At 43.3% G+C, this 20818-nt stretch overlaps 2 protein-coding genes and 1 long non-coding RNA gene across 4 annotated transcripts in view; 2 read left to right on the top strand and 1 right to left on the bottom strand.

Annotated features, from left to right (window-relative positions):
• The window catches only part of naa15a (N-alpha-acetyltransferase 15, NatA auxiliary subunit a), a 17975-nt gene extending 378 nt beyond the window's left edge, over positions 1-17597 (bottom strand). The window contains exons 1-20 of one of the 2 annotated variants that reach the window (XM_032499911.1): positions 17331-17595; positions 16122-16206; positions 14031-14135; positions 13276-13433; positions 12459-12593; positions 11038-11191; positions 9086-9205; positions 7980-8075; positions 7388-7494; positions 7219-7291; positions 6934-7103; positions 6175-6327; positions 4992-5120; positions 4613-4826; positions 3359-3552; positions 2690-2798; positions 2437-2535; positions 1770-1913; positions 403-500; positions 1-296 (exon numbers count right to left, since the gene is read on the bottom strand). The exon at positions 1-296 is cut by the window's left edge and continues 378 nt beyond it. In XM_032499911.1, the coding sequence (XP_032355802.1) occupies positions 87-296; positions 403-500; positions 1770-1913; positions 2437-2535; positions 2690-2798; positions 3359-3552; positions 4613-4826; positions 4992-5120; positions 6175-6327; positions 6934-7103; positions 7219-7291; positions 7388-7494; positions 7980-8075; positions 9086-9205; positions 11038-11191; positions 12459-12593; positions 13276-13433; positions 14031-14135; positions 16122-16206; positions 17331-17384 (2607 nt within the window). In that variant the 5' untranslated portion in view covers positions 17385-17595 and the 3' untranslated portion in view covers positions 1-86. Of the gene's footprint in view, positions 297-402; positions 501-1769; positions 1914-2436; positions 2536-2689; positions 2799-3358; positions 3553-4612; positions 4827-4991; positions 5121-6174; positions 6328-6933; positions 7104-7218; positions 7292-7387; positions 7512-7979; positions 8076-9085; positions 9206-11037; positions 11192-12458; positions 12594-13275; positions 13434-14030; positions 14136-16121; positions 16207-17330 lie in introns of those variants that run through there. The other variant, XR_004326869.1, reaches the window with a different exon arrangement.
• The window catches only part of LOC116669856 (uncharacterized), a 26091-nt gene that overhangs the window by 1023 nt on the left and 4250 nt on the right, over positions 1-20818 (top strand). Inside the window, exon 2 of the long non-coding RNA XR_004326881.1 lies at positions 9574-9583. This is a non-coding gene — a long non-coding RNA (uncharacterized LOC116669856). The remainder of the gene's footprint in view (positions 1-9573; positions 9584-20818) is intronic.
• ndufc1 (NADH:ubiquinone oxidoreductase subunit C1) overlaps positions 18030-20818 on the top strand; it is a 7039-nt gene continuing 4250 nt past the window's right edge. Inside the window, exons 1-3 of the mRNA XM_032499936.1 lie at positions 18030-18295; positions 19042-19145; positions 20428-20516. Of these exons, the coding sequence (XP_032355827.1) occupies positions 18250-18295; positions 19042-19145; positions 20428-20487 (210 nt within the window). The 5' untranslated portion in view covers positions 18030-18249 and the 3' untranslated portion in view covers positions 20488-20516. The remainder of the gene's footprint in view (positions 18296-19041; positions 19146-20427; positions 20517-20818) is intronic.

Below are 20818 nucleotides of genomic sequence, written 5' to 3'. Positions count from 1 at the left end.
GGGGGGGGGGGGGGGGGGGGGGTGTTGGCAGACCAAGGCGTCTGGCAGCGTGTTCGCGCCCTCTCCTCGTCTCTTTTCGTCCGAGCTCACATTTCGTTCGCCATGTCGTCGTGCTCTCCTGCCGACAGATCGCCGTTGGCACTGATCGTGGTGTTGTTGTCTTGGTAACCGGGAGGCATGAAGGCCAGGCTGTAGGGGTAGATTTTATGGCAGGCGGCTCGGTAAGCCTCAACAGCCTTCTGCTGGGCCTCGCCCAGCTGCCCGTCACGCAAAGCCTCCAGTACCTCAGTACAGATCTACAGACAGACAGACAGGCTTAGTTTATGTGCATTGTAGTGGACATGTTCTAAACCAAAGGCTGCAGTTCTGAAGTACTAAAGTTGTTGGGAAATTAACACAGACCTGGATTCCTCTTCCAGACAGCGACTCGTCCAGGGCCGTAGCGATCTCACAGGCCATGTTATCAGAGGAAGGCTCCAGGTACACCATCATCTTAGCAGCTGGCAATACAAGAGAGAGAAACTTGCTTCTAAACAATAGCCCCTAGATATAACAATAGCCCCTATAGGTATGCACCTTGTTGCAGATCCTTTACATGTTGGCCTCATGCGCCCAAGTTGCTTTCACACACAAGTCACAACAGCAGTCTTACCAGGTCGGACCTTGTAACCCTTTCACCCCGACACAGGTCGGAGACAAATGCTGTCATGTTAATATCACGGCAGCAAGATTGCAACTTGTGTTGTTCATTATTAGGAGAGAAAAACTAAAGCAGCAAACTCAGAGATATGGTCTTCTTTTAATTCAACACATTCTTCTTCCTTGTCAATACTTAGTGTCCACTGACAGCTGGGTCAGAGGTTTAGGAGTAGTAACGGCTAATGTAGCCTGGAGCCAGACGAGTGGTAAGATCACTTCTTCCTAACTCCATACCTAAACCTGCCTTTAGACCCAAACGACGCTGACTCAAGTGACATCACTTGAGGTTCAATCATCGGACATCACACAGCTCCCTCTGGAGACACTTAAGGCTTTATACTACTTTTTTTTTCACATGTGCAGTAATACTCCCCAACACGGTAAACAGTTTAGCCCATTTCACACATGCACTGCAAACCTGAACTCATCTCGACATTACCTGGCGGAGCAGTTGGATCAGCTACTACACTCAGCCCAATGTGTGAATAGAGCTGCTCATTGTGTGGAGGATTCACGGCGAGCGAGTGGGCATGTTGATGAAGTTTCTATTTTGCGGCCCGCAAAACCAGACCAAAACAAACGAAGAAGGGCGATTTACACAAAGACGCCAGTGAAAACGTCTAACCGGAGAGACGGCGTGATTCGTGACCTTCTGTCAGGTTGTCAGACGCATTCAAGTAAACGGCAAGAGACTCCGTCGTTAACGACCAAAATACAAACCGGCTATGGCCGCGGTGTAACCCGCGTCATGTCCTGACGCTCTACCCAGTGCCAGCTCTTGTCTGAATCGAACAGAGTATTTACAGGAAGTGAGAACGCATCTGACACAGTCTCCTGATGTGTGCTACATCTGTGAAAGAGAAACTCTGAAAAATGTCCGGACCCAAATTCTCCTGACCAGTTTATTTAAGAAAATGGGTTCAATGTATGACACTGGTGAAGTTCCCCTTTAAGAAAGAATATGTTTGTATAAGTGGTTCATGCATATATGGTGTGTGTGTGTGTGTGGTGTGGTGTGTGTGTGTGTGTGTGTGTGTGTGTGTGTGTGTGTGTGTGTGTGTTCTGCGTACCAGCCAGTCGGTGTGGGATGGAGTTGGAGTGTTGGCTCAAGTAGTTCTTGTTGAAGCTCTGAGGGTTGCTCTCCCCAAACAGCCTGGAGATCTCCTGCTTCAACACCGTCCGTACTGCCTCCGCCAAGTCTGTACTCTCACGCACTACTCACACAGACAGACAGAAAGACAAACACACACAGATTTAAAAATCTTTGCTCAAATCACGTCATGTCAATCTATTGAGAAGCGCCTAGAGACTAGTGAAGACTAGAGATTAGTAAATTCAAGTTGGATGGACAGTTTGTGGTTTCAGGCCTCAGATTTGATTCCAGCTCTGTGTCATGGCAGTGTCATGCTGTTTGGCTTCCCTCCATGGCTGCAGCACACAGAGCTCCCGGCTGAACAGAGCAACAGAGGTCTGGGTTAGCGTCATCCGGCGGATCTTTGCACTGGCGCCACGGAGGGAAGACAAACACCGCTCATCTGCACACGCCGCCCACACAAAGATGACACAGAGCTGGATTCAAATCGGCCATGTATCCCTTTAACCCTTTGCTGCTATCCTGACTCAAAGCCGTTCCACGCTCGGATCACACGAGTAGAAGGTTTCTGATGTGCCCCCCCCCCCCGGCAATATGAAGCAAGCGTCACTATGAAGCATCAGCTCAGTGTGCGTCATACTCGCCTCCTTTGAAGAAGCGTACTAGGCACTGGTGCAGCCATGGGTTGGAAGGCTCTATGGTCACAGCTCTCTTTATTGACTGAAGCATCAGCAGGTACTTCTCTGGAGGAACGAGGAAACACGGATCGAGTTAGTTCAAAGACAGGACTGACGCAGTTACACTGAAGATTAAAAAAAATAGTCCTGAAAAAAAGACGGAGTGCTTTCGGTTGGTACTACTAAAATGGGAGTGTGAGACACCAGTTATGGGCCTGACCTTTCCGGAAGTAGATCTCGAAGGCCAGGAGGTGAGTCTCGATCTTGTTGCGCACCAGGTTCTTCAGAGGGATCAGGAACTTCACTGCCTCCTCCAGAGGATTCTCCACCTGGTAAAAGAAGCTCATATTAAGGAATACTGTACACACGTGTGTGTGTGTGTGTGTGTGTGAGGGAATTTCACTCTTAATCGTGCTTTAACGCGCAACTGTTGATTAATCGTAATAGCTCCGCTACAGCGAGTGTTAACCGACTGCGTGGTATGTGTAGGGATGGGGAACGTTCTGCTCAACCATCCGAGTCTTCATGGATCCCATTATGGATACTTTTCTATAAGTTGGTGGAAGGACGAGACAACAAATTCTCGATAGCCAGTATGACTATGTTTTGTATAATTTGCGGTGGGGAAGCTAGTCTTTACGCACACACTGTGCTCGTTAATATTTTTCTACCGGTTCGTGTATCTATGACTCGCTGGCCTCGACAGCAATATCGTTAAGCTCGGACCTTGCTGATTTTCATGTTTTGGCGCCCTACACATGTAACACACTTTTGGATTACATTTCGATGGAAAATGATTCCGCCTCCATTAAAAACCTATCAGCCATTTGACACCTTCATTCATTACAGGCTTCTGTCATAAATACTACTTCATATTATATGAGCCCACCTTGGCCAGTTTGTCTGGTACTAGCTCCTCTTTCGGCCCTCCTATCTCCTCATCATCATCCTCCTTCTTCTTCTTCTGGTTCTTTAGCTGTTTCTCCTTCTCCGCGTTCTTCTTCTCCTCTTCCAACTGGGCCTTCTTCTGCGCTCTCCGCTGTTTGTTGCGCAGTTTCTTCAGCTCCTTGTCGGTCAGATTTTCTAAAAATAAACAAAATAAAGTATTTTTAACTTATTTTCATTTTTCAAAAACAGCAACACTTTACATGTTTTGCAAACTCTAGCTCCTTTGTGACCAAACTGTTCAAAGAATGATGGAACCGCGGTAACTAAAGCAGGAACAAAAAAACAAAAAACTCCCTTTTATGAATTGCGGTTTGTGTGTTTAACCGGGAAGAGCCGGTCAATTTGATTAAACTTGTGGGTGTGTGTCCGGCTGAGGACTTTCGTTGCATGTCCTTCCCCTGCTCTCTCTCTCGACTTTCACCTAGAGATGTTCCAGCATCAGAAAAACCTCCCACACTGCCTAAAAATGCAGGTATCAGAAAGTACTGGAGTTAACGCACCGATCCAGGTCATTTATTCTAGAAGAAAATATACTTTTTTTTTTGGTACCAACAAACCGGATGGTAAAAGGAAGTTCTATGGCGTTTGTTTGTGTTTCACAAAGAGTTTACTCTGACATCAAAGTAGTATACAGCTCATAAAAACACACATTTCTGACACAATGGTATCAGATCGGTACTCGGTATTAGTCGATATCAAAATTGGGAAGCAAAAAATGGTATCGGACCATCTCCAATTTCAACTATTTAGTAAAAGGCATAAATCGTCCAAAATTGAGAAAGATGGCGGTGTTTGAGACACGATTTTGTTTTACGCAAACAGCAAATCATCATCCTCTTCATAACGGCTCTCAATCTTCCTCTAGAATACCATTTGAATTTGATATTTTTTTAAATATTCTAATAATATTCTAATATTTAATGCTCAATTGCAGCCCGTTATTAATATGTACTCCCCTACTCCGGCTTATGCATTGTCAATGGCACTACAAGCATGTGGTTGTTGTTCCACGTTCTGCAGCGGTGGAAGAGGAGACTGAAAACTCCAAAACACCCAGACAGACGGACAGACAGACAGACAGACAGATTGACAGACAGACAGACGGACTGACGGACAGACGGACAGATTGACTGACAGGCAGACAGACAGACAGACAGACAGACAGACAGACAGACAGACAGACAGACAGACAGACCCGTGTCTGCCTGGCTCTCCTTGCTGTCGTCAGCCAGAGGGTTGTCGTGCAAGACCAGGTAGATCTGGATGGCGGTCCGAGCAGCTCGGTAGTAGAACGGATGCTGCCGCAGGACGTCCTCCAGCTTCAGCAGGTCCACGTAGGAGCGCAACGTCATCTTCCTCATGCAGTACGTGTGGAAGTCAAACTGGTCATCTGTGATTTCCACAAAATGCTGATGGAGAGAGAGAGAAAGAAAGGAGCATAATACTTCGGAATTAAGTATACAAGATACATTTTTGAGTTTAAATGGGGCCAATTCTGGCCAGTCCAAAGGTAGAGACGTTGGAGTGGATGAGAGCGGGGGTGATGTTAGTTATAGCAAAGGAAGGAAGCTTACCCTCTCAATCTCATGGCACTTCTTCAGGGCCTCTCCAAACTTATTCATGGCCTTGTAGGCCAAGGCACACTCTGTCTGGAACCACATGCACTGCATCTCATTCAGGTTGTCCACTGCAGACGCCCCCTCCTGAAACACACACACACACACACACACACACACACACACACACACACACACACACAACACACACACACACACACACACACACAACACACACACACACACACCCACACACACCAACCACACACACACACACACACACACACATAATTGAGTCACAGAAATGAGGACCTCGCTGTAAAGTCTCCTTGCTGTGCTTCTGAATAAAAACAAATAATCCGACTAGAACAAGAAGTTTGTTATGGGGGGGAGGGGCAACTATAGGCCAGGTGAAAAAACAACAAGGGTGGTTAAACTCACAGATGAAGCAATCTGATTGGTTAATAGCTGTGATATAATAACCATTTACAACAGCTATGACCTGCTGTTTCCGTTGGACAGTAAGTATCACTCTGAGTCTGAGAAAATATTGTTACTCTGCACGCACACTGCCATGACACCGAGCTGGGTTAAGATAAGTTAAGTATCCCTTTATGTGTACGCTATTTTTAGAATATTTTCACCGCAGTCAGAGGAACTGAAGCTGTAATCTATCTACGCTCTCTTTAAAGCCACCAGACTTTCAGTCATTTAACTCGCAGAAAACAGGAGTTGCTGTCCTCCTGCCATCTGGATTGGTTAGTTAGTTAGTGTTATTGTGTGCCTTTTGTTGGTGTTAAGCAAAAGAAAAAGCCTTTGCTAGATGCTAGTGTAGGCTAACGCTACCTGTGCTGTGTTCCATGGTTTGTGCAGGCAGGCAGGCAGCCCAGGGGGGCCTATTTTTTATTTTTCCCTTAATTCAATAGTGACAGTGGATAGACAGGAAAGGGTGGAGAGAAAGAGGGGATGACACGCAGCAAAGGGCCACAGATCAGACTGAATTTATTAACTTTATTAATTATCAGGCAAAAAAAAACAAAAAACGGCTCGGGTCCATAATCGGTCTATCCCCAATTAGATTTGCAAGCATGTTGCATGCTTATTACTTTTCAATACTCAATACAAAAAATCCGGTCAGTGCATAAAAAGTACCAAAGTTCGGTACATGCCCTATCCAACGTGCACTCTCACTGTCTCTTACCCGCGTGAACTTGGAGCACATCTCCTCGGCTTCTTTGATGAGGCCGGCCTTCAACATGTACTTGGCACACTTGGAGTTGATGAAGCGGTCAGCGGTGTCCAGGGCCTGAGCCTCGTCCATCCACCGAGTGGCTTCCTTTATGTTGCCTGCGTGCTGCAGGGCCAAGGACGCAGGGAGGAAGACACGGCGAAGAGTCAATACTCATGATGTATATATATACAGTGTGTGTATGCATCCAACTTCTGCCAAAGTACGGCTGAACAATGAATCCTTTTCAAATCGAAAATCGAGATTTGAAAGAACGCGATTAGCTAATTGTGAAGAACGCCACGAAGCAATATGATTTCCCATCCCTCATCGATCCGTGACTTTTGTGATCCGTTGCCCAGGGGAGCAACGGATCACAAAAGTCACGGATCGGATCACGGTTTTGAGTCACGGAAGCACAAAAACAGGGGAAATTTAAATGATTATTAAAAATGTAAAATCAACTTAACAATAATTACTTTTTTCACCAGTAAATTCCTGTTAAAAGAGAACCAAAGATTCTAGTTTTGTTGGTTTTGATGTGGTTGCCACACGGAGCAACAGAGGCCACGAAATGGTTGCCAATTGACTCAATATGGTTGCCAAGGACAACCGGGAAACCGTTACTGTCAAGCCCTGAAATATCCAATGCAAGTGCAGAACAAAACATCAGAATGTGCAATTTTGCAAACACATTCACACCTAATTTACATTGACAAGTTTCTACTGAACCTTGTAGATCTTGGCCTTGATGAGGAAGAGCTCGATGAGCGTAGGCGTGCTGTCTATGGCGGCGTTGATGTACTCCAGAGCGAGGCTGGGTTTGTCTATGAAGTCAAAGTGCTGTGCCAGGAAATACTGTACCCACAACAAGGTGGTAGGGGGCTCCTCCTTCCCGTCATCTGCGCTCACATTATGACAAAAATCACATAAGTTCTGCCTTCGTGTGCGCTTTGGATGGGTCAAACAAACACATTGGGGCCCATGAAGAAGAAGTCAAGAACAAGCGACACTCACCCTTTTCACTAAACATTCGACAGGTTTTTAAACAGGTTTCATAGCCAACTACTAGGTCTTCAATGGCTGTAACCTGCATGAGGGGGAAACAAATGTTAGTTTCATCATAGACCAGGAACGACAACGGCTTCGATGTGGAAGCGGGCATTTTAAATGGGACGCTGCTCACCTTTGCTTTGTCTGTGTAGAGGGATTTGAGGGTGGTGAAGACGGGGGGGCAGCCTTTGCTGAAGTTCATCCTCAGGTAGCTGTCCAGACATTCACAAAACTTCTCCCCTGGCCAGCACAACACACAGTAAAAGGTACAGTAAAGTGAGATTTGTAGCGAGAGGACGAGAACGTGTAGGGTTTGATCCTATTCGTTGTATAATGAACACAATAACACATACAGTGTCCCATCACAGATACTATGAATTGGTTCAAGTTCTTATTGTCGGATTACCGGTTAAACAGTTAATTGTTAACATCCTAATGTGTATGTCTCGTTAGTGGTAATTCTGTCTGTACTTAAACAATTACACATTGGCTGAGTGTACAGGTTTCCTTCCTTGTACATTTTAGCTAGGTAGCGGGCCAGTAAGTTATAGTCCATTTGTTGTCTCAGGTAGTGAGTGGGGTAATGACATTTGCTCACTGAGCAAAGCAAACTACATCTGCTGATGAAGACCACAAACTCACCATAACCATAGAGAAAAAACAAAGAAAATGTCACTGCCGCCACACTGACTGCATGGTGCTGCTGCAGGCGGCACGGTGTGTACCTGTGAGGAAACTAAGAGGCAGTCTTCGAGGAACCAGGCCTCGAGGAAACTTCACCCAGGAGTCCTCATAAATCTTCTGACGATCCTCTACACCTCCTGGACACACACACGGACACAGACACACACACAAAGCGTAAGAAGAAGAAGAAGAACGTGGCTACTGTTTTCCCCTTGTGTTACTGTCTTTTCCCTGTAGCTCAGCACAGAAAGACGGTCCACATAAACACTGAGGCCCCTGCACATGGCAAAAACGCATGCATGGTAGAAATAGGACCAACGCCTACTTTTCACGTGACACGCTAGCATGTTGGAAGCGTTTCCGGGCAAAACAGGAAAAAAAAATGTTTATATGTAATTTTGACACAAAAACATTTAAGAAATTACATTTTAATGTGTTTGGAAGTCTCTAGGTTTTGACATAAATGCAGATCTAAATGTAATTTTGAATTAGTGATTTTCAAATATTGCACCTGTCAATACAGAACAAAATATTCTGTAGCCTATTTTGTCGTCTATACAGCCGACATCGTTTTTGCTGTCATCAAATCAGTGTCTTTATATTTTACATTTTTTGCTAGAGTGCAACTCCACGCCCATATGTCAAACAAGGGTGATTTGGACCACCCTTGTACAGACAAGGCTAGCAGCAGCAGCGCCGCGTCAGACACGTTTCTGGCGTGCAGAGACATAGAAAACGCCACACAGCTGACACGCAACAGAAACACCACGCTCACGCTACGCAGGCAGTGTGCAGGAGCCCTAATAGGGAATTAAGAATTAAGCAGCTTAATTTCTGAATGAAACATTTAGATTTGATCAACTCAGACTGCTGATGCCTCATTTCAGCTTCAGCTAAAGTTTGGGGTGTATTTTTACACAGAAGAGGACTGTGGATTAGCGCCGCAGAAGCCCTATACTGACATAATATAAACGTTGAAATACATTTTCTGCAATTTTTTTGCCCCTTTGTTTCAAATGGAAGGGCATAGAGAAGGGATCTCCTAATAGACACACCCTAGAATGTTAAATCTGGTACAGCCCTAATAATAGCTACAGGGTAACTACATCCATCCCTCATAGTGTGTGGGCCTGAGGACAGGGTTCACCTGGCTTTAAGGCCTTTTCCAGGCCATGGTAGTAGGCCCAGTTCTCAGGGTTCCTCTCTTGGAGTCGCCTGTAGACGTCGGAAGCTTCCTCGGGCCTCTCCAACTTCAGCAGAAGCTCTCCTGCATGCACACAAACGCACGCACACGCACACGCACGCACACACACACAATCTTAATATGCTTTGCTTTGTGTTACTAGATGTGTTAGGTACTTTCAATTAGGCAGAGATGGGAAGAAACGCACTACAAATACTTCGTTACTGTACTCAAGTAGATTTTTTCTTTACTTTTTTTGTGGCGACTTTTTTACTCCTTACATTTTAACACAAATTACAAAATTGGCTTGTTACTTTAGTTTTGTACAAGAGGTCGTCCTGTAGGACAACGACGCGGACACGCGTCTCACGCCACGAGCAGGTGAGTGTACCACACGGACAAAAAAAGTGAAAGAAAAAGTAAAAGAGACTAGCTGTCCAGAGGATAATCAGTTGAGATCGTGTGTGAGCGTCTTTGAGAACTGTAAGTCATATGACTTATGTTGTCAGTTCATTTAAGCCTGTTGTTGTATTGGTCTATAGTTCTCGCACATTTAATGTAAGCTAGCTACTGATTTAGTTGTTTGTGTTCTTCACCTGTTCGCTAGGTTGCACCTTGCATCAACAGAGAGAAGTTGTCTCCGTCCGTGTTTCAACAGACACACGTGGGGCCAAGTTGGTTCCTCACTAACAAGTGTCAAATAATTTCACTGGAGTTACCGTTATCGTTCACCTCATCAATACCGAATTCAACCTAACTGGATGGAAATATACTGTAGGTTACACTTGACGCACCACTAAGAAGACTCAACAGATTCTGCGGCATTCTGCATTCATTTCAGATAAATCATTGATGGTGGTAATGTTAGCACATAATATGGTTGGTGACATGATTGAAAAAGAAGAAAACAGAGATCCCAGAGATTCGGAAGACAAGCAGCAAGACATTCCCAATCGGCCTTATCTGAGAGAGATGTTTGAGATGGTAGGCATCAAGAAGGACTCCTGGCCAATGTGCTGGGGAACTTCTTAATTAGTGTCCGTTTAGTAATTCCTATTTCATCTTTTATTTTCTTTCCAAAAGCCATATTTGCGCGCACACACACACACACATACATGTAGATTCCTTTAAATGTTAAGGGGAAGATTAAAAAGAGAAACTGGATCTGTGAATTCTCACAGAATCACAACTGAATTCATATCTTGCTGCTCAGTCAGAATTAATCTGGAGTCCCATTCTCTGTTATCATAACCATATATGTGATGTTTTAGGCCTTTTGGCAGACATCCATTTGAAATGTAGCCAATGGCATATAAAGAGCCTTTTTCCATGTCCACTAAAGTTTCTCAGCGTGTAACATGTGGGGTCCAGGTAGCTTTGTATAAAAAATGGTTGTCATTCGCAAGGCTACATTTACTTTTATACTTTAAGGAAATTTCCAAGCCTGTACTTTGTTACTTTCACTTGAGTGAAGAAGTTAAAGTAGTATCCCTACTTCTACTTGAGTATGGGAAGTGAGTCCTTTTGTTATCTCTGCAATTAGGGTTCACAATGAACTTTTTTTGCCCACCACCAGAATATGTCCAGTGAATGTTCAAATTTAACCAGCCAATCAATAGATTGCTGTTATTTTTTTGGGCTGGTGAGTAAAGTATATCTACCAGCCAGTTACATATTTACCAGCATTTGGCTGGTGGATGGTGCCAATTTTGGACCCTGCTTTCAACATTATCTAAGCACAGGGTTTGCATTATAGAAATTATGAAGCAGGACTGAAATACGAAGAGGGCCTGTTAGCCAGTTTAAATATTTCACACGTTCTGTCCAAGCTGGAGAACTGACCCTTTTCAGCCGCTCCGCCTCAACACACAACCTCGGTAACCAGCGCCGCTGTCTGAGTGGCAGCGTCAACCCACCTCTCGTCTCCTCCACAGCCAGTTTGTCACAGATCTGTTTCTCGTAGTTGTTGAGGTGATCGAGGGCCTCCTTGTGCAGGCCGGCCTCCCTCAGAACCTGGTTCTGATAAAGCAGCAGTTCGCTGTACTCGTAGTCTACCTTGTCTGGCGACGTCTGGACAAACACACACATACAGACGCAGAGATGGGACAGGGGTGAAAACGTATGAGTGGAGCATCCTTGAGTGGACTTTGTTGCACTTGCTAATTATCAACGCCAGGAGAGTTAGCTCAGGAAAGTCATTCTATCTCCACTCTTAAAGCTTTGGTGCATAACCTTTTGATATTAATAAACGTTCGTTACATTCAAGCCATTGCCAAAGGAGTTGCTACAAAGCTAATTAAGAATATCAGCTCAACACAACTCTGTATTTCTTAGTAAGGCTATGTTCAGAAGATTGTGGCGTCCGGCGACTTTTGCACGCAGAAGCTTGAGTGTTTCATGATTGTTTCATGTGGACAGTGTTGTTGTCATTACTTTGAATTCCTCATGGGGGAGACAGAAACTACTCACTGTAGCTTTAAGAGACCCTAATCTGTTATGAGCTCCCAGCAGGTGGCAAACTTCCACTACAAGCTAGGAATGGGCAATTTGGCAATATTATATTAATATTGTCATAGGAGACAAGATACTATCTAGTTTTAGATTTGGGATATTGTAATATTGCAATAGGTGTTGTCTTTTCCTGGTTTTACAGGCTGCATTACAGTAAAGTGATGTAATTTTCTTACCAGACTGTTCTGGCTGTTCTCTTATTTGCTTACGACACATAGTAGCTTTAGCTACAAGTTTAGTTTAGTTAGCTTTATCTCATTCTGTAAATATTTTGTCAAAAGAACAAACTTTCAACTCTGGCTGGGCGACATGGAGAAAATCAGATATCACGATATCCTTGACCACATACAGTATATCAATATTGCGACGATATTGTAGGGTTTCTTTTTTGACAATGAGACTTTGGATAAATAATTTGGTAGACAGTTTCAAGTAATATCTACTGACTATGTTTACATGCATGCACAAAAACAGTGCGATGTTAAAACAAATCTGAAATTCTTCAAATGAAACATTTTTGTGAGAAAATAGAGTTAGTATGTGCTTGTTATTATAAATTTCGACAACTTAATTGTATATCACAATATCTCGATTTATGACTTCATCAGAATACGATCCCATTGAAAGACGATAAATTATCATATTGACTTATTGCCCAGGCCTATTGTCAAGCCTACAACATAGTCTTGATATCCAGCTATTTGGTGATTAATATGGTGATATTTGATTTTCTCCATATGGCCAGGCCCTACTACGAGCATTACTCGGTATAATATAGAAACTAATTCTGTACAGTCCCATTGAATGGTCTGTAACTCTGGCCAACCTGTTGCGTTTTGCGGAACTCCTCAACAATCTTGGCAGCCATCTCAAAGTCCTCTAACAGGTGATAGGCCACAGCATAACCGATCCACGAGGCCCGCTGGGCTGGGCGGAGCTGCAGCAGCTGGTACCGAGTCTCCTGGAGAGAGGGAGAGGGAAAAGACCATCATAGCACACCAAACTGTAAGCAATTATATTAATATCTGTTATTAGAGCATGTCCACCATTGACTTGTACTGGTCATTCAACCCATCTTTTTGTCAAGCTTCACCATCTAATCCCTATTTCCAACTGGGCGTATCTGCGCTGCGTTCTGGAGGCGCCGCGCCCCCCCCGCAAGCAACTGCGGCCATTCAAGTCAATTCTCCGTTGTTCAGCCTGCGCGTAGCGGCTTGTTTCCGAAGACTGGGTGAGGCGGCTCTAAATCTAAAGATACGCGCCAGGTCAATGTTTACGTGAGCCGTAGGGCGTTCGACAGGAAGCGGAACAGCGAGAGCATCCAGTCATTTTACACCCGCCCTCCCCCAATGTGTCTCCTATACAAACACACACACAACACACACACACACACACCACCACACACACACACACACACACACACACACACACACACACACACACACACACACACACACACACACACACACACACACACACACACACACACACACACACACACACACACACACACACACACACACACACACACACACAAACACACACACACACACACACATCATTCTCTTCCTACGTCCCTCCATCCGGGCCTTTTTATCTGGACTGTTTTTTTCACACACACATCTCTCTCTGGCGCCCCTCACCCTGTATCCCTCCAGGTCTCTCATCTGGATCTGCAGCAGGGAGAGGTCTCGCAGGATCTGCAGGTTGTCCTTGTCCCACTTCAGAGCGTTGCGGTAACACTTGATGGCCTCGTCGTACTTTTTGTCGGAGCGCTGCAGCAGGCCGTACACGTGCCAGCCTGGAGGAGGAGCGAGTTCAGGAAGCAACACACTCCAGCAGGTGTTTCTGATGTACTTACAAACGTAACAAACACACACATGAATGAAAAGGACTGGAAGAATTCAAAGCCTTGTTAACACCTCAACAAAGAGCAGCCAAGCAGATATTAGATCAAAGAGCAAGTTTAAGGTGTTTCAGAGTCAGGGCTGCTCGATCATGGAGAAAAAAACAACAACTAAAATCACAATTATTTTTGGTCAGTTTTGAATTCACAATTATTGTACATGATTACGCTGACTTTTGCAAAGATGTTGCATTTATTGAACTTAAACAGTGAAACAAATCAACGTTGAACTGTGAAACTTCCTGTCTTTTTTTCTCCACTAAGAACACAAGATGAAATAAGAGTTTCCTTGCAAAACGTCACGCGCAAAATAATTGTTTTTCTCGAGTACATTGTTTTAGTGATTGCTGCGGGCCAAAGTTGTGACGGTCACTAAAACTTGATTAATCACACAGAACTATTCAAAGTAAATCACCAGAATGTTGCACCTAACTAAATTTGAGTGTCAAACTGATGAAATCTGGGCGCCCTGAGGGGCTGACGGAAGGATACAGACGTGGCTCTTGAGGTCGTTGCGTAAGCCTCGTCTCACCAGCTCGTAGGCCTCCTCCTTCTTGCCCAGACAGTTGAGGGTCAAACCCTTCATGGCCAGCGTCTCTGGAACACAAAATAGGGGCGGGAAAGAGATGAGTGGGACATTCAGGGACATGATGAGATGTCAAGACAGGTGCAGCTTCCTCCACTTTTATACCGACTTTATTGAGACTGATTATCTAAATCAAGTCCAGGGAGGGCATTGTGGCACAATGCAGCATTTTTCTTGAAAACACCGAGCGGACAGTGATTCCCCACGCCAGAGGACCAGGGAAGAGAAATGACACAGGGCTAACAGCAGCCAATCAGTGTTGTGCCATTTCTTCAGACTGGCCAATCAATGTTGTCTCTTCAAGTACATCATTTCCTAACTTGACATTTAGTTGGATCCCTATTCTAATCAGATACATTATACAAAAAAATAGGACTTGAATGTTGGTGTACGTTACAAGTAGCCACAATACTTGTTTTGTTGTAAAGTTGTACCAGTTGCTTGCTCGTCATTTCCATATGTATTATATAACCTTTAAGAGTTCAATAAATCAATATTTTGAAATTTACAATTGATTAATGGATGTGTAATAAGAAAAGAGTCCCTTGACGTGACAGACCGAAAATTACAACCCAACTTTGCAATTTCAGCGAATTGTTTTGGCATCCAAACACTATTTTTCACAATAACTGATGAAATGTCCTGCACAACTTTGCAGCTTACTTCTCATTATATAATAAGGTGGCTGGCCAGCTAAATGTAACAGGTGTAAGTAGTATTAAAGTACTAGGCACTACTGAGAAAAGAAATCCTTCGGCAAGACAGATACACCTTTTTAAAATCCTGCCACTGTTGCATTATGAGGCTAACAAAGCCTGAACCACTACACCCAGGCAAGGGTAAAACAGCATGGCAAATATCCCGACCAGAGGCAGACTATTCTATTGGCCAATCACAGCTCATCACAGATAGATCGTTATTACTGTATACATTAGCTGATAAGTCGTCTGGATCAACAAAAGTACATATCCAGGATAAAGCCTGACACATCCATCGCGTGACCTTCTGCTCTCTGTGTGTTGCCGTTCTCCAAATTCTTCACTACGGGAAACAAAAACACACCTCCATCTAGCAAGCTGCATGCTAAAAACGGCATGTTTTGAAGAAAATTTAGATAAGGTAGACCTGCTTGATTTTTTTTGGGGAAACATTGTAAAGATTTACAAAGAATATGTTTTGGGCAGTTGAGGAGCCAGTTGAGGTGGTTCAGGCATCTGGTAAGGATGCCTCCTGGGCGCCTCCCTAGGGAGGTGTTCCAGGCACGTCCAGCTGGGAGGAGGCCTCGGGGAAGACCCAGGACTAGGTGGAGAGATTATATCTCCAACCTGGAATGGGAACGCCTCGGGGTCCCCCTGTCAGAGCTGGTTAATGTGGCTCGGGAAAGGGAAGTTTGGGGTCCCCTGCTGGAGCTGCTCTCCCCCCACGACCCGATACCAAATAAGCGGACGAAGATGGATGTATGGATGGATGTTTTGGGCATTTACTCCCTAACTGGGACATATTGGGACCGAATGGTGGGATTGCTGTCAAGGAAATACACACAGAGTAAGAGCCTATGAGGTTTAACCATGTATCCAGCTACTTGAAATAGCTCATGTTACTGTATTCTGTGAAGAGCTAACTTCATTTAATATTTATGTAGCGTTTTCTTTTGCAGAGGGGAAATCTTCCACCAAAACAAGTTCCTTTCCAAGACTATTTTGCAGAGCCACCGTCTCTGCGTATATATTTGGGTTTAAAGAAATGCAAACAACCCAGAGTGTTTTTTTTCTCTCCTATCCTAGAACGTATGTTTGGTGAAGCCAGACCTTACTCCCCAGCGCTGTGGAGATAGAGCTGTCAAAGCAAGCCTTTCTTGCTCATTAAGTAACAAGACATTGTAGTAGAGAAATGCCAAAGATATGTTTGAGGTAGTTTAGAAACAGGCATGCCATCACATCCACATTAGAGGACTGACAAGCTTTTTGCGTGGGGGAGTTGAGTAGCTTGTGTCTTACCTCCATGTTCAGCAAACTTTGGGTTGCCCAGGATCTGTTTGCAGAACTTGAGGCCGTTTCTGTACTGCTTGTGTTCGTAGCATCTCTGCAACAAAAGACAGAGCAGATTTTACATCAGGCGCCTGAGGCCAACAAACTGCCCTTCTCCACTGCACTAATCTCCAGAGAGCCAGGTTGAAGTGCGAGAAAAAGACATTAATAATTGCTGAATGCCAACACTGTGTTCCAGTGACCAGTAGAAATAACTGGTCCTTCCAGCTGCGAGCGAGCGAGCAAAGCATCACATCCACCAAACATTGCCAGTCCAGTCAGCATGAGATTGTGGTACAGAAGAAACAGAACTTGAGATAAGAGCCTCGATTATGGAGGGCTGGGGACAAAATGAAATCAGACAAGTGACCAGATCGATGTGAGTGGCTGAGGCATCAGGAGTTCAGATTACCCCCCCCCCCCTCGAAACCATGCCAACTCCCACAAAAAAATGCACTTAGGTCCCTGACTGACAGTAGGAAAGAACACACTTCCAATACCCAAGAGTAGTAGTATACATTATTAGAATAATACTGTTCTCTCAATATTTTGAATGAACACTTGACTTTAACAGTTTTTGACACATGCCGAATTTAATATGGCATCAACTGATTTATTTAGCGACGTAAGCTTTAACGTCCATGTTATATTGTAAAGAAGCAAGACTAAGTTAAGCGCCTAACTCCGAAATAACTGAATGAAATCTGGCTCGCGGTATGGGCTTAACTGAATTGCTCGAACTAAGGACAACTGTTTTGGCCGCATATACAAGAACAGAGTTCAACAACTTTATTGACACTGGGGACGAATAAGTTTCCCATACGGCAACTTTTAACTAGAAAGCTAACGTCAACTCTCCACCGAAGTTGTGTGGCTGTCATGTGTCAAGCAGCTTTGTCATTGATGTAACGTTACTTTGGATGTGTTGCCAAGGCCAGCGCGAAGCTAGGACACTACACGACAGGTTGCTGCTAACTAACTTGGTGCCGTTTCCTTAATTGCAGCGTTATAATAACAGAGATATGCTATTCAAAATGCGTTTGGTACAATGCATATGTTGGTTGATTCACTAGTGACTTCCGAGCTAACGTTACATGCTCTGACTGCTAACTTACAACTGACTACTTAACAAACTAGCATTAGCCAGAAAGCTAACGTGATCTCAGGCATTTAGCCTACCAATATTCTCTTGAAGAGAGCATTCTCCTTCGGCGGTAGAGTGATTGTGGGCATTTTGTTGGCTTCCTATGCCTCTCTCGGTTCACACATGAATAATATCCTCTTGGAGTCAGAGATCCTGCACTGTTTCAGTATCTTCAGGCTCCTAGCTCTCACGTGTTGAAGCCAAGCCGAGGCCCCCTTCCGAGCAAAATGGCCGATACGTGCTTCTCCTCCGGGTCAGGCTGCTCTCTGAGTCTGCGTGCCAAACACGGGCGAGCAGGGCTAACATTTTACGATAACGTTATGTGACTAATATTCTTCTGACAACAATGACATGCCACGGTTTTATTTTTATAATATATATAATAAAATGTATCCGGATATGTTCTAAATTATACAACTTTTTTTATGATGGATGGAAATGGTGCCATGCCGTACGCTCCTAGCTGTGTGTCTCAAAAGTTGCTCACCAAATTCCATTGACATTTCTACAAATTTAACACTGTCTCTTTTGCTTTTTGGCAAATGGTCACATATGGTGGAGTATATCATACTTTACTAATTATTTGAAAAGTAGGCATGATGATTACTCACCAAACATTGGTTTGTTTTATTAAAATCACGTTTTTAGAATGAAGGCGAGGTAGAAAAACATGGTTCATTTTCTAATGGAATTTGGTTCAGTGTCAACTACCAACCCCATTAGTAGAGGAATTTGTATTTGTAACGTTAATGAGGCTAAACTGTGTTATGGGGATTATGTCATTCATCTGTTCAGTTTAAAATGAAAATGTTACAGCAAACAGATGCGATTGTTGTTATTGTTTTCGAGCGACTTATCCCAATCATCTACTCAGTCCTGTCAGCTTTCAGGAAGGTTAATCAATCGCGGTGGATTGCGAATCGGATGAAGTGAGCTCCTGTAATTTAAGCTAAAATGACTTTCAACCGGTTATTATGTAGAGCTGCTCTCGTCAGCAAAGGTAAGATTGTGACATAATGGCAACGAATTCAAGGTTATGGTTTTGAAACACGTTTTATTTAACTGGCTATTTACAACGTGAACGCCTGACCTTAGCTTAGCATCCATGTAGCTAACGTTAGCGCTGCAGTCACAGAGACGGGGTCTTCCCCCTAAATGTATGGTTTTTATGGCATTGTTGCGTTGTACTTTTCAATTGTTTACCCAATTGTTTGCCAATATATCCTTATACTGTCTATCTAACTTAACGGCAAGGCTTGTAAACCAGGTTGGACACACGTTATACCAGTATCTCATGTATGTAGCTACACGTCAAATGTCTTTCAGAACTTGTGTAATTTAATGATTCCCCGTTTTTTTTAGGAAAGCCCACATTTGAAGGAAGATTTAATTGTAACTTTTAAGTGTGAGTTAGGGCCATTCTTTAATTCGGCTATCTTCTAATAGCTGGACAGTCCACAGTTATGTCCACAGTTTGCTTCCACCAAAGCTTGCAGCAGCGCATAGAAAGCACCCTATGCTGTATTATTGATATGGAATATGACCAGGCAAATCATATGGGTTTATAATAGTGTCATTTCATTTCTACCAGGCTTGTAAGGATTCGTGCTTCTTACACCGATGTTGATGCTTCCCTTTATTGCTGTTTCAAAATACTAACTGTCCATACCAAAACTTTTTTTCTGTTTTCATTGAAAACAGTCGTTGTATTGTAACAGTATTTTGATATTGGTATTTTTTTTGCAGTTGGATCCAGATCTGTATTCACAAGCTCCAAGCCAGACCCTGCTAACCCCAACTGGTTCAGGGTGAGCCTTGCCTTTGGAACATCTGCTTTCCTTTGGGGCCTGGTAAATGACCACATCATTTCATTTCACACTGACCATTTTAATAACATATCATTTATAAAAACAGATAAGTTTGTTGTCAGACTGCTTTGGTGACACACAGGGTTTTCTCCGAGCCCAAGTAGTTTATCTCTATCTCTTTGTATGGAGACCAAACTCTGTTTATACACCAATCATGCAATTTACGGCATTGGCTAACCTTTCCAGGAATGTACGTGTATTCAAGCGAGACAAAAGACATTTTTTTCTTTTAGAATTGTGTAGCAATCAGGAAACGTTTGAGTACTGTTACTATATCCCAAAGTGTCTTGTATTAATTTACCCAGGAGAGGGCACCAATGCGCAGCTAACAATTTAGAGTTCACATGTGGGGATCAGGACAACCATACTGAATTTCAAGCAGATCAATGAAACATGTCTTTAATTTTGTCATACAAAAGTCTTAGTGAGTGAGATTTTTTTTTTTTTTAATGTAGTGTGATATAGTCAAAATCTTCTATCCCAAAATAGGTCATTCCATATGTTGACAACAAGATATAATAAACAGTATATAGTATGTTATCTGTTAATTCAATAAATCAATAGGCTACATGAAATAACCACATGGTATAGCCTATTTCTGCATACTCTTGATTGAATTAAGTACAATTAAACAAATGAATGGTACTGAGTATTTTCTCATGTTATCAAGAACTTTATTGCAAAATAATCATAAGATGCAAGGATCAGAACATAAAGCGTCTTCCAACTGACGTATCCATCGCCGTAACGCAGTTCAGCTACTGGTTTTTCAACATTAAAATATAAACCATACAGAAAAATATATGCAATAGACATTTTTATATCGTTATGACACTGTATATCATCATATCGCTCAGCCCTAATCTGAAGCTACATTGAAGACAAACACTCATGTATTGCAGCTCTGCCAGGCAGTGAAGGATTCAAAATTGTTGTGTGTTGTGGGTTGTTAGCAATTACAGTTTTTATTTATTTTTACAGCAACACAAAATCCTGACCCACCCAGAAAAAAAATCCAGAAAACATGATACAGTAACTGCAATATCCAAGGCCATGAAACAAAATAGACAATAAACCATAAACCGAATGAACATATGTAAGAATTACAGCACCACATATCCTTTATACACGTCTCTCCCCGGTACAAAGCTTCTTAGGAGCCCTCCAGAAAGTTTTAAGAATTTAAGATTATTGAATGTAGTTGAATATGAATCTGATATAATTAGTTGGCACATTAAAACTTGTATTTGTCTTCCACCCGCAGCTTTTCAAACAGCACAGCACCGATTTACATGAGTACAAAGTGAGGAATGGCCTGGAATAACTCTTCACACAGGTATGTGAGCGTTTGTCTAGATGCTACTTAAATTCAATATGTAACCAACATACAGTATATCTTATATATTTTGTGATTTGATACCTATATTGCCATGTAACATAATAGAGACAGAGTGCATTGCGTCATACTCTGAAAGCCTCCCCCACTGGAGCGGAAAACAGTAGTGGTGTGCGATACGGCAAAATTTGGTATTGATCTGATATCAAGTAACTACAGGGCCAGCAATACGATACCAATGCTTTTTAATAATTAAGGGGGATTCTTCATCAAATGAAACTGGGCAACCAGCCAGGCCCAGCAGCTAGCCTCTCACACA

The sequence above is a fragment of the Etheostoma spectabile genome, chromosome 20 (assembly GCF_008692095.1).
Source record: "Etheostoma spectabile isolate EspeVRDwgs_2016 chromosome 20, UIUC_Espe_1.0, whole genome shotgun sequence".
NCBI lineage: Eukaryota > Metazoa > Chordata > Actinopteri > Perciformes > Percidae > Etheostoma > Etheostoma spectabile.
The sequence above is the reverse complement of the archived record's forward strand: the minus strand, read 5'-3'. Positions and strand labels throughout refer to the sequence as shown.